Raw genomic sequence first — 12,257 nt, 5'->3', positions numbered from 1 at the left:
AAATTAAAATCCGAACAAAAAATCGGATCGGATCGAGGTCATTCTAGATCTGACCTGATCTGACCCAATTGCACCCCTAGTACAGAATGCAAAAAATCAAGCACAAATGCTGAGTTGTTTATACAGAAAAATTTACAAAAGACTTGCCGCTCGAATCTCGTAAAAAGAAAAAAAAAATCCACAATTTGAATTCTATAGAAAGAAAGAAAAAATCTGCTGAGATTTTTTCTCTCTATGAAATTCAGGCCAGTCTATTCTAAAATTGTTTTTAGATATTTATGAATATAATCTTTAGATTTTACTAGTTGTATTCGTTTAATCCATAAATGCAATAAAATTTTCAGTCTAATTATCTAAAGAAGCCTTAAATTATAGGTTAGGAAAGCGGTCAATTTGGGCACTCGTGGGCATAGAATTTGCTCGTCCCTCCGCGAGTAATTCTAACAGCTTTTTTGGAAAAAAAATTAATGGCCCGTTACCAAGAGGACGGGGTTGTAACTGTCGCGAGAAAGGATTCACCTCCCCTGGCGCGAATCCACCATCGGATCGTGCAATGGGTTGTTTCATATCTGTGCAGGTAGATGGCGGAAAGGGCTCGGAATGCTTTGATAGCTGTGGGAAGCGAAATCCGACCGTCGTGCGAAAGACAACCCGAACCCGTTATCAAGTGGGGAGCTAAGAACCTTTGAATACACGAATTATTCGGGGCCCAAACTAAGCACCCAACCCACTTGCGGTGATTCGTTCGTTCGTGGTTCTGCAGGACAGCCACGGAATTTGTTGGTACATTAGTTGCGTTCTCTAGCTTTGCTCTTCTTTTTAGTGGAATAGCCACGGCCACCTGGGTGATCCATGCTTGCTCCATGAAGGGAACGACTCTCGTGCTTTATTTGGCCCCATCACGGAATGCACTTCAGGGTCTTGAAGTTAATTGTTAGAACATGGATTTCAGCTTGACATGTCTATTCCGATGCAAGCAGTTTGCATCGCTACTCAGTGGAGGCGAAGTAAATTGTTACTCTAGAACGCAGCGATTTTACCTAAGGAACTTTGATTTGGAAGTGGATCATAGAAAACTTTTCCACAAACATGCGTAACATCTCATCATGATATCATAAACAAGCAATGGAATAAATTTAAATAATTAATATTCAAAATTTAATTTAATTAATTAGAATTAAATGTTAATGTCTCATAGAACCAACAAAATTTTAAAAAATTAACGTCAACTCTAACAAAAATTTAGTATAAATAAAGATGTTAAAATCTTATTCCTAATCACTCTCTCATAATAAATCTCCGAGTCAAGCTAGTTTTTGAATTTATAAAAATAATAAAAAATCATATAATTAGGTAGACAGTCTAGTAGGTAAATGAATACTTTAGCTAAATAAATCAAGCAATAAAATAAAATAATAATATGCTGAAAATAAAAAGTTTCATATTATCTGAAAAAGTTGACTGATGATCCCGATGGATCCAATGAGGACAAAAAAAGCATGAACTAAATTATTTAATAAATATATTTTTGATAATATTTTTCATTTTGCACCATGATGCCCGAATCAAAGCAGCTATATAAGAGCAAATTAGATAAAAAAAATTTACATAATATCCAACAGTAGACACAAGCTCGATTATAGTGATCAATTCAAAATAGAACTAATACAAACGATGGTGCGGAGACAGAGAGAACAGTAATATAGAAAAAAACACCACGAGAGCATGTTGGAGGATATAATGGTGCATATTATATGCTCTTATTTATTGAAAAGGCACACCATGTGCATAGAGATTGTAGAACTTGGTGATCAAGCCATTGAGTTGAACGGTTCCGAGGGCAAAGGTCAAGTATGAGACCGCCAGTGTAACCCACATGATGCACTTCATGAGGGACTTGGATTCGGCAGGCACCAAGGTTGGTCCGGAGAGACACAATTGAAGTATTAGTGGCAAGGGATAGGCTGTGAGGGATGGGGTGGGCGAGGAAACTCCTCCTGGGATCGGGATTAAATAGGGATTGTGTAGGCGTGCATTTGCATCTCCTCCTCCTCAATCTCTGCATCTCATCCTCCAGCATTTGTGTCTTTGGAATTTGTTTTCATCTCTGCGTCTCCTCCCTTCTTTTTTTTTTTTTAACTTAAAAGCGTCTCCTCCTTTTTGCTGGGCACTTTTGCAAGTCTTTTTCCTGGGCACTTGCATCTCATCCTCCTGAATTTGTGTCTTTGGAATTTGATTTCATATTCTGGGGCATTTGTGTCTTTTGGATCTCATTTTCTTGACTTTGTTATTTGATCTCCAGGCGTTTGTCTTTGGATCTGAATATGATGTCTTTGATCTCAAACTAACCAGGGCCAGTCTGCTAAATCAATAAATCAATTAGGATCTCTTTTCTTACCCGATGTGGGACTATGACCTAGCCTCCATTTATTTTTTTTTAAAAAAATCCAATATGCCTGATCTTCTATATATAAATTATATTTTATATATTCAAACATATCCTATAAATAGATTAGATTTTTGCTGAAGCACTACAGGTAAAATGGCCATCAAAACTAAAACCAGCAATATGGTGCATAAAATTTGGTTTGGCGCCCATTATGGGTACTAGCTGGGTACGCAAAGAAGTTCTTTCTATACATTGGCGGGCCAGAAACTTTCAAGCCTGTTCTAGCTTTAATAAAATGACCTTGTGAGATCGTCGGATGATAGATGAAAGTAGTGTTCTTATGACCATTACGGCTCAAGAGTCATCGTCTATCTGGCTAACATAACCTTTGGCCTGGTGGTTTCAGGTTCAATTTCAACTTGCATAAGAAGTCGAATGTCGCCCAAAAAATGTGCTACTTCTCTTTTTTTGTTCTTTATTTCAAGCATACAGACTATACAGTACAACATGCAAAAAACCAAGCACAAATGCTGAGTTGTTTATACAGAAAAATTACAAAAGACTTGCTGCTCGAATTGAAAAAAAAAGGTCCGCTGTTCAAATTCCATATGAAGAAAAAAAAACCTCAGCATATTTTTTTTTCCTATGAGATTCGGGGCGACCTACTCTAAAGTTATTTTTTGGTATTTATGAATATAATCTTAAATTTTACTAGTTATATTGGCTCAATCCATGAATTCAATAAAATTTTCAGTCTAATTATCCAAAGAAGCCTTAAATTATAGGGCAGGAAAGTGGTCAATTTGGCCACCGTGGGCATAGAATTTTGCTTGTCTCTCCGCAGGTAATTCTAACAGATTTTTTTAAAAAAAATTTAATGGCCTGTTACCAAGAGGACGGGGTTGTATCTCTTGCGCGAAAGAAGGATTCACCTCCCTGGCGCAAATCCACCATGGAATCGTGCAATGGTTGTTCCAAGATCTGTGCAGGTAGATGGCGGAAGGGGCTTTGATAGCTGTGGGAAGCGAAATCCGACCGTCGCGCGAAAGACACTACCCGAACCCGTTATCAAGTGGGGAGCTAAGAACCTTTGAATTCCCAAATTAGGGACACCTGGGTCTTCTCCTCCGCTTTAGTGTCTAGATATGTGATCACATCCTGGGAGCCCTGATGGTAGTTGGTTCGATGGTGGAGGCGCTGGTTGCCTTTGTTATTAGGGACTGCAAGTCTAGGCCGATTGCGGCGGGAGGGTGGTGCACCTTCGAGTCATCTGATTTGTGGGTGGAACTCAAGGTCGCATGGGAGGGTGTTTCCTATGCAAGGCAAGTTCTGAAGGACCAATACATCAATCTAGAGGGGGACTCGGTGGAGGTGGTTGAAAGGATTCTACAGAAGCGGTCGGGAGTCACCGACCATCCGATTGTTGAGGACGTCCGGCGCTTACTGCTGGAGTGCAACGTTTTCCAGGATGTGCATGTGTTCCGAAAGGCAAAAAGAGCTGCTGACTGGGTCGCCTCCATTGCTGCTCATCACTCTGGAAAGTTTCTCTGGACCCCAGATGTACCTGTTCCTCCGCTATTGTGTAGCGTTATGGCTTTTGATTCTGTAGGCAATGTTCATGCGAGATTAGTGTGAACTGCCATTGTACCTAATAATAATAATAATAATAATACACAATTATTCAGGGCCCAAACTAAGCACCCAACCTCCTTGCGGTGATTCATTCGTTGGTCCGCAGGACAGCCACGGAAAATGTTGGTACATTAGTTGCGTTCTCTCGCATTGCTCTTCTTTTCAATGGAATAGCCACCTGCGTCGCTCTCGGTGATCCATTCTTGCTCCATGAAGGGAACGACTCTCGTGCTTTATTTGGCCCCATCACGGAATGCACTTCAGGGTCTTGAAGTTATTGCTAGAACATGGATTTCAGCTTGACATGTCTATTCCGATGCAAGCTGTTTGCTTCGCCACTGAGTGGAGCCGAAGTAAATTGTTATTCTAGACCGCAGTCATTTTACCTAAGGAACTTTTGACTTTGATTAAGTAGATCTATTTTTTGGATTGATTATACTAAATGTCAAAAATTTATATTATGTTCATTAAATTTGCCACGCCTCCGACCTGAAATCACAAGCTGTGGTCGTGGCAACCGCCATATACTCATAGGAAACTCTCCCACAAGCATGCATGACATCTCATTATGATATCATAAACAAGCAATAGAATAAAGTTAAATAATCAATATTCAAACCTTAATTTAATTAACTAGAATTAAATTTTAATGTCTCACAGAACCAAAAAAAATTCAAAAAAATTTACATCAACTCTAACAAAAATCTAGTATAAATAAGAATGTTAAAAATAATATGAAATCGTATAATGGGCTAGACAACCTACTAGGCAATGAACACTTTAGCTAAATAAATCAAGCAATAAATAAAATAATAATATGTTGAAAATAAGTATGCAAAGTACATTTATTTAATAGCAAATCTAAACACTATCAACTCAATTCAAAATCTAAATTTCGTTGATAAATCAATTTCTTCGAAACATCGAGTTTAGTTTGACAGCCAAGAACTATGCCCACGTCAAAGTGCCACCCTATAACTCCCAATGGCAGGGTATCAAAGTGCCAATATACCACACTCACTTGCAGGGTGTTAAAATGCCAATATAATATTCCCACTAGTAGGGTATTAAAGTGCCAACATATAGCTTTCACTGGCAGGGTATCGAAGAGGTAACGTACAACCCCACTTGCAGAGCATCACAACATAGTCTGGCCGCGTGTCTAAATCTGTTTCGAATCAAAATTTTTTTTCTTAAAAGCATATTCAGTACTCCAAATCATAAGATACATAAAATCATACAACAACGAGATCGATTGAGCATAATCTATATTGAAATCAATATGAGAATCATATAATATTTCAGAAATAGATGTATATCTAATAATAAAATAGTTTGCAATGAGTTCATAAGTCAAGAATATTTTGATTTAAAAAATATTTATAATTTATTGCTAAATTTAGATAAAGAGTTACATTTTCTCTGAACGAGAGTAAACTCAGTCCAAATAATTTTGAAAATCCTTCTCAAGAGAAGAACGACAACAGAACCGGCTGGGGTCTAACGGTGATTAGCAAAATCTATCAAAGGTGAGGCGAAAGAAGCTGTGAGGATTTTTAAATAACCGTTGGAGACTAGGTTTCCTACCTCCCGTAGGAAATTGGGATGGAAAAAGAGCCCATCTCTTACTCCAAGTCGAACATAGCTTTCTTCTTCTTTTTTTTTTCTTATTAACTAGACTGGGTGTTACAAAAGTTGAATCACCCAATGGACTACTTAATTTGCCGTAATTCAAATCTAACAAGAATAGGCATCTTCAAGAACTAGAACTTGAAGCACGTAGAGAAATTATTCGAACAAGAAAATACAAAGTTCTAGATATGATTCATACTCTAATGTGATAGTCTAACATAGCAAACGAAACAGACTCCGAGCACGAGCATTTCCTAGAAGGGGAATTCCCGAGCGAACAAAAGTTTTGAATTGAAATTTCATGACGGAACGGAGAAATATTAACAGATTTTTGTCATCGAAATACGTCCCAGATCTAGTTAGGTCCATCAGAAATAGCATTTATTTGTGGGTGTCTCAACATGTGTGGGATCTGTTTCATTTGTGCTAAAACCGATAGCTTCCTCAGACATGTTAAGCATGGTCTCGTGATTAATTAAACTCGGGGAAGAGAATGTTCCACAACTGTGTTGACGAGATGAGCTTGAACTCATCTTTCAGTTACTATTTTTCCATTGCATCTGCAAAGGGATGCGAGAATGGCAAAGAGTTTTCCACCCCAACAGAAAGGCCATGTCACATACAAATGTAGAATTAAATCTGTATCATAGAAAAATGCACTGGCATTGGCATTTACAAGATCTCCTAAAGGCACTGAGAATTCTGCATCACAGAGAATTGCAAATACAATCTAAGAGTGATAGTACTTGATTTTATCACAGAAGAGCTACAAACTAATGACACTTGTGCAACACTATATACTTCACAAGAAAAAAAGGGCTCTCAGCATAGCAAAAGCTCATAAAGAATATGTCATCAAGAATTTGTTAGAGCTTTCAGTCAATTGTCTGCAAGCAAATGGTTTGGTTACCTTGACAATTCAAACAACAAATGTATTTAGCATTTTCTTATCATATACCATGACCCTTCAATTTCATCTTATGAATGAAAAACAAATCTAATCATAATTATTCGGAACAAAGGACTAATAATCATAGAGTTCTTGGTGCAAGCAACGTTGCTATACCAGCTGCACTTGTAACATTTGACCCATTTGATATGCATGTCCAATAGTAACTGATTGATTTGTCCAATACATGATCAGACTAACCGATGCATATATGGTTGATGGTAGAACGATTTTGAACAGACTTAATACCGTGCTGAGCCCAAAACTTCTATTCAATTCTGCAAGCCTTAAATGTTCGAGCTTGGCTCCATTTTAACCGCAGGAGCTTGATCGAACCAGTTATCAAGCTTAGCCCGAGCTGTTCATAAGGAGCTTGGTGACTTGGTTCATTTCAAGCCCATAGATGGGCAAATCCTGAAGGCCGTAAAGTAAGCCCAATCTAAGCGATGCTCCAATCTAAGCTTAGTTCGAACGTATTAATTTCCATTCCTCGACTCCATAGCTAGGGTTTCGCTGGGTTCGCTTCTTCTCGCTGCTGTAGTGCGGCCTCCCGCCGGTTGATCGCTCGATCTCGTCGTCGGAGCGAAGAAGAAGAAACAATGGCGGAGAAGGCGGTGACAATCAGGACTCGGAAGTTCATGACCAATCGTCTTCTCTCGCGGAAGCAATTCGTGAGCCCAGAAACCCTATATGTCTTCGTGCCTTCTTGTCTGATATGTCGAAAAACTTACTTCCGACTGGTTTACTTGCTCGCAGGTGATCGATGTCCTTCATCCTGGAAGAGCAAATGTCTCCAAGGTACAATTTTTCTCCATTTCTGTTCCCCCCCCCCCCCCCCCCCCCCCCTCCCATTTGATATAAATCCGGGGTCATTCGGAGTTAAATCGCTTTTATTGGAGAGCTTTTCATTTTATCCGTTGACTTTTTTGAAGGCGGAATTGAAGGAGAAGTTGGCGAAGCTTTACGAGGTGAAGGATCCCAACGCGATCTTTGCTTTTAAGTTCCGGACTCACTTTGGAGGAGGGAAATCTACCGGCTTTGGGCTAATTTATGACTCGGTGGAGAGCGCCAAGAAGTATGAGCCGAAGTATCGGCTCATTAGGGTAAGCAGCCATCTCAATCTCTTCTTACTTGCTGTAGTTTGTTTACATATTGTTATGTTTGTTTATAAGGATTTGTGCGTTGTTTTCTATTATAGAAGTATGGCAGGAAAGTTTTTGAGTCCATATTGATATGTTCGATTAAATCTTGGTCGATATCTGGATCTGTGATTGAGTGATCTGTATTTGTAGTTGAATCTTACTGGCGTAAATTGATGACTTCATATTTTCAGACTTATGTTTGTTCTATTACTAAAGGAAATATTATCTCTATGTGCTACTGATCGTTGTTGCAATTTGATTCACATCCAATTGACTCTTCTATTTTTATCTGATAGTTACTTCTGCTTATGTGTCGGTATTTTTGTTTTTTGGTGTGTCTTTATTCATGAATGTAATTTCGTTGCTGCTATTTTCCATTGTTTTTCTATTTTTCTTTTGAGCTATTTTCAGTGCTTTTTCTTTATTGCTGACATGATTGGCGACAAATTTTTGGCATGTAATTGTCTGTTTGTTTATAGTTGGAATGTCCGGAATGTTTATAAATATATCATTGTTTTGGCAAAAGCATTGTTTTCAACGTGCTACTTCGCCTGCATTTGGTACTATTTTTGCATATTCAGGTATGTCCCTACTAATGTATTAACGCATACTTACTCTTTAATGGTAACTGTTACTGTAATCACATTGATTTCTTGAGTTACTTTTGTCCTTATTAGTGAGGTGACGGGCTATTCTGTTTTATAGTCCATTTGGATATGGAGTTCACTGTTGATATTATCAAAGGAGTTCACTGTTGCCATGATTTATTTAATATTGTGGTTTCTGAAAGAAATTCTATGCTGGAATGGGCATATCTATGGCTTTGCACAGATGTGAGTTAATTAAAATCAAATAAATTCGCTGCATTCAGTGAAATTATTTATGCAGACTTTGATTATTTTTGTTCCTGTTATCTTTTTATGGTTCTGACAAGGGGAATGCCAAGGAAGACATGTAAACCCAAATAGCAGGAGAAGGAATACAAACAACTTCATTCCAAGGTGTTATAAAGTTGAAATTTTGACATGCAGAGTCAACTAAAATGTGTTCACTTATGGTGCTAAAATGATTCATAGAAACATCATTCCTGTCCTCTTCAATATTTCCTCTATTCTTGTGCTTTTCTTATTTGATATTACTCTTCTTTGAGATTGACACATGCAAAGTAGTAAGAAAGTCCTACTTTTTTCTTATCTGATATTACTATTCTTCGAGATTGTCAAGTCTTTGTGCTTTCATCATTGGGGTGCTGAAACTTTGTTGTCTTTTCTGTCTTGACTAACCTCTTAGGGCTCGTTTGGTTCGTGGGAAGCATTTTCCTTCCTAGGAATATGATTCCTGGGAAACAAATTCCTAGGAAGAGGATGCCTAGGAAAGTACTTTTGGCATGTTTGGTTGACCATGGAAAAGTGACAAATTTCCAAGGTGCTTATGTTTGGTTGGCCATCCACTTTCCTAGGAAAGTTATATATAATTCCTATTATGCCCTTAATAAAAATTAGTTTTTTAATGCCTCTTTAATGCTTCTTTAATGCTGAAGGGACGTTTTGGAAAAAAATAAAAATAGAGTGATTCCCGCCTCATGGGAAAGTAACTTTCCCATGTTTCTCATGGGAAAGACTTTCCCATGAAATATGGGAATCACATTCCCATGGGAATACAACTTTCCCTTCTCTCTCCTTTGAAAACTCCAACCAAACAAGAGGCATCTCATTACTTTCCCGTTGACCACACTTTCCCCCCTTCTTTTCCCGCGAACCAAACGAGCCCTTAATTCTCATAAAGTAAGATGGGAATACCATTGATCCCCAAGCCTTTCTACAGAAAATTGTTTCACGTGACAAATTATATTAGCCATATGAAGACTTGGCTTCTGCATTGCTTGTTATTATGCTAGCTATTTGTGTAGGTTGCTAGTATCAGTTTATGTTTTTAGTTTAATGTTTGTGCTGGCTATCATTTGGGGACTAAGATTTGCATTGATAAGTTATGAGAAAATCTTGTAGATCTCACTTTTCATGTATAGTTCCTTATCCGTTTGTAACTTAGAAAAATCCTTGGGCATGAATTTCAAAGTTGATAGTTTATCTTTTGGTGACTATGGATAAGATGTATGTTCTATGTAAATCTACAAGTTATAGTTGGTGTGATGATTAATTTGAAAGTTATTAACTTAATATGAGACCATGTCTGATCAGAAAAATTTTGTCAGGTCAATTAAGTAATTGCTGACATGTTAGTTGTGCAAATGATGTGAATGATCTGGTCGTGTTTTTCATACCTTGGTTATCATTTCACTAGTACTTGCCTAGTTCTGTTGCTCATTCGTGTGCTTTGTAAGTATATAGGGTTTATGGTGTTGAATTTAATTGTTAATGGCAAACTGAGTTCCCTTCTATTCCCTCACTGGTAACTGCCTGTATAAGAAGTTGATATATTGAAGGTTATTTTCTTGTATGCCACTTTAAGAAAAATGTTTTATATGTGCATTTTAAGATTGATGTACTTTAAGAAAAATGCTTCTGATGCTAATTTGGAAATGATAATGTTTTGGTAGAATGGGCTCGCCACAAAGGTTGAGAAGTCCAGGAAGCAAATGAAGGAAAGGAAAAACAGGGCAAAGAAAATCCGTGGTGTCAAGAAGGTGAGGCAGGACACACTTGTTTTATTATTTTATAATCTTTTCTTCATATGAAAAGATTTTTTTAGTCTTACAATTGTTCTATGTGACATGCGGCTCTCAATTAGATGGTTGCTTTCCAATTTAAACTAGATGGTGTGGAGGTTTCCAAATAACTGTGAGGTGCATTGCATGATAAGACTTCCTTGAGGAGCTCCTATTACTTTTGTTTTAAGTAAGAGGGGGCACTACTGTTACAATCCTAACAATTCATATCTAACTTTTAGGTTTCTCAATCTGACACCTTAAAGGGTGCTTCTCATGCAAGTTGGTTGTAAGGAATACCTCATTGAATTGTATCCTCCAGCATATGCTGGCCTTTTTTGTGCCTGTAATCCAAGTCTCTAAGCTGCTGACTAAATCTCTCTCTCTCTAAGGTGCTGATTGCTTTTGTTGTTTCAGACCAAGGCTGGAGATGCTGCGAAGGCTGGGAGGAAGAAGTGAATGGATTCTTCATTTGGTTTTATTGTATTGCCTTCTTAGGCTTGTGACTTCCCAGAATTTAATTTTGAGAAGCCCTTTGTTCTGGTAGTTTTGGAATTTGAGTTTGGTTTGAGTCGAGTGTCTTAAGGGAGCAGTGGATTAGCAGAATTCGAACTCCACTTCGCAATGTTAGTTTATTTTGAGTAACCTTTTACAGCTTTTTAGGTTTAAACTTTTCTGAAGATGCTATACATTTTTTGATCCGGACCGGTAAATCCAAATATTGTTGTTGTTATATGCTTTTCTGTAAGTTCCACCCTATTTTCTGGAGGATACATTGCCTTGCAGAAATGGAAATGTTCTGAGCAAAAAACTGGGGATGGACAGGTTCCACCAGCAGTTGCAGTTGTGGCCAATTAGATTCCTGTTTATAATCACTTGGAATGCAGTTATAGTGCTCTTGGAAGCATTGTTTGTATGATACACCTCCGAAGGACTTCTGGTTTTCTGGTAAGTTCCCGCCCTTCAAAAAAAAAAGTTTTCCTGGGTCAATCTGTGTGAATAAAATGACCGACATGGCAATGTGGTGTTTATGAAAATAATCTTTTCTTTGTTTGGGTAAAAAGTATCACATCAATTCCTGAAAGAGAGAATTGCGAACATGGGCCGCATAGCATTTCTATTCAGAAACTTACCAGACTTCATCTGCATGAGCACGTAAGAGCGGGTGTTTTTTTAAAACCTTGTCCCTGAAAGTATCTGAAAAAAATTCTCGCTGAACTCTATAAAAACCGAACCCATTCTGGTGTCTCTGATTTCCAGATCCATGCTTTAGCTGGCCGTTGGTAGCTGAGCAGCTGTTTCAATCTCAAATAAGAAGACATTGCCCTAAGCTTTTCTGCATCTGATCAAGTATGCTCTAACTTGGCGTATTCCTTTTCTTTTGACAATTGTCCAAGTCTTCTGTTCGGATTCTGTAACAAATACAATGCACAGCCTTTTCCTGAAACTCACGTAACCTATATTTCACGTATTTTCACATTTCAAAGCACAGCCAAACTAGATCTAACGGGCCGTTTGCTTGTTGAGCCAGGGAATACAAAGATCCAATAGAACTGGATCGTCCGCCACTTCCCCCAGATTCCGACGCCTCTGAGAGCCCCCGGCTCCATCTGTGGCGGCGAAGGCGAGTGCGGCCACCAACAGTTCCCTAATGGTGTCCGTCCTCGTCTGAGCGACCTTGACCTCTGGATCGCGAGCACCTTTGCCGTTCTTGGCTGCTTGCTGCCCCACTTCCCCCTCCTGCATCCACACCAATTGACGCGACTAGGCCGCGGAATCGCCGATGTCACCGGTGGACAATCGTCACAATCCAAGGGAACAGGGTCCGCGTTCCGGCCTACTTTTCTG

At 38.6% G+C, this 12,257-nt stretch overlaps 1 protein-coding gene and 1 long non-coding RNA gene across 2 annotated transcripts; both read left to right on the top strand.

Moving 5' to 3' along the window:
• The first annotated feature begins 7,061 nt into the window (after positions 1-7,061).
• On the top strand, positions 7,062-11,142 carry LOC103711529 (small ribosomal subunit protein eS24z). Its single transcript, XM_008797706.6, has 5 exons — positions 7,062-7,273; positions 7,359-7,400; positions 7,535-7,705; positions 10,302-10,388; positions 10,827-11,142. The coding sequence occupies exons 1-5, from the start codon at positions 7,202-7,204 to the stop codon at positions 10,866-10,868; spliced, it is 414 nt and encodes a 137-aa protein (XP_008795928.4). The 5' UTR covers positions 7,062-7,201; the 3' UTR covers positions 10,869-11,142.
• An 82-nt stretch (positions 11,143-11,224) lies between these two features.
• On the top strand, positions 11,225-12,079 carry LOC149752928 (uncharacterized). Its single transcript, XR_016396545.1, has 4 exons — positions 11,225-11,357; positions 11,474-11,564; positions 11,670-11,759; positions 11,941-12,079. It is a non-coding gene; the product is annotated as an uncharacterized LOC149752928 (long non-coding RNA).
• The last annotated feature ends 178 nt before the right edge of the window (positions 12,080-12,257 follow it).

Source organism: Phoenix dactylifera, chromosome 9 (assembly GCF_051530095.1).
Source record: "Phoenix dactylifera cultivar Ajwa chromosome 9, Ajwa_hap1_PhDact_Kaust_v1.1, whole genome shotgun sequence".
Classification (NCBI taxonomy): Eukaryota; Viridiplantae; Streptophyta; class Magnoliopsida; order Arecales; family Arecaceae; genus Phoenix; species Phoenix dactylifera.
Note: the sequence above shows the minus strand (reverse complement) of the source record. Positions and strands in the feature narration are given on the sequence as shown.

Excerpts from the sequence above, each read along its gene's own strand:
- LOC103711529 (XM_008797706.6), top strand. The coding sequence starts at position 7,202 with ATGGCGGAGAAGGCGGTGACAATCAGGACTCGGAAGTTCATGACCAAT. Across the intron at positions 7,401-7,534 it reads GAAGAGCAAATGTCTCCAAG|GCGGAATTGAAGGAGAAGTT; the intron begins GTACAATTTTTC and ends ACTTTTTTGAAG. Across the intron at positions 10,389-10,826 it reads AAATCCGTGGTGTCAAGAAG|ACCAAGGCTGGAGATGCTGC; the intron begins GTGAGGCAGGAC and ends TTGTTGTTTCAG.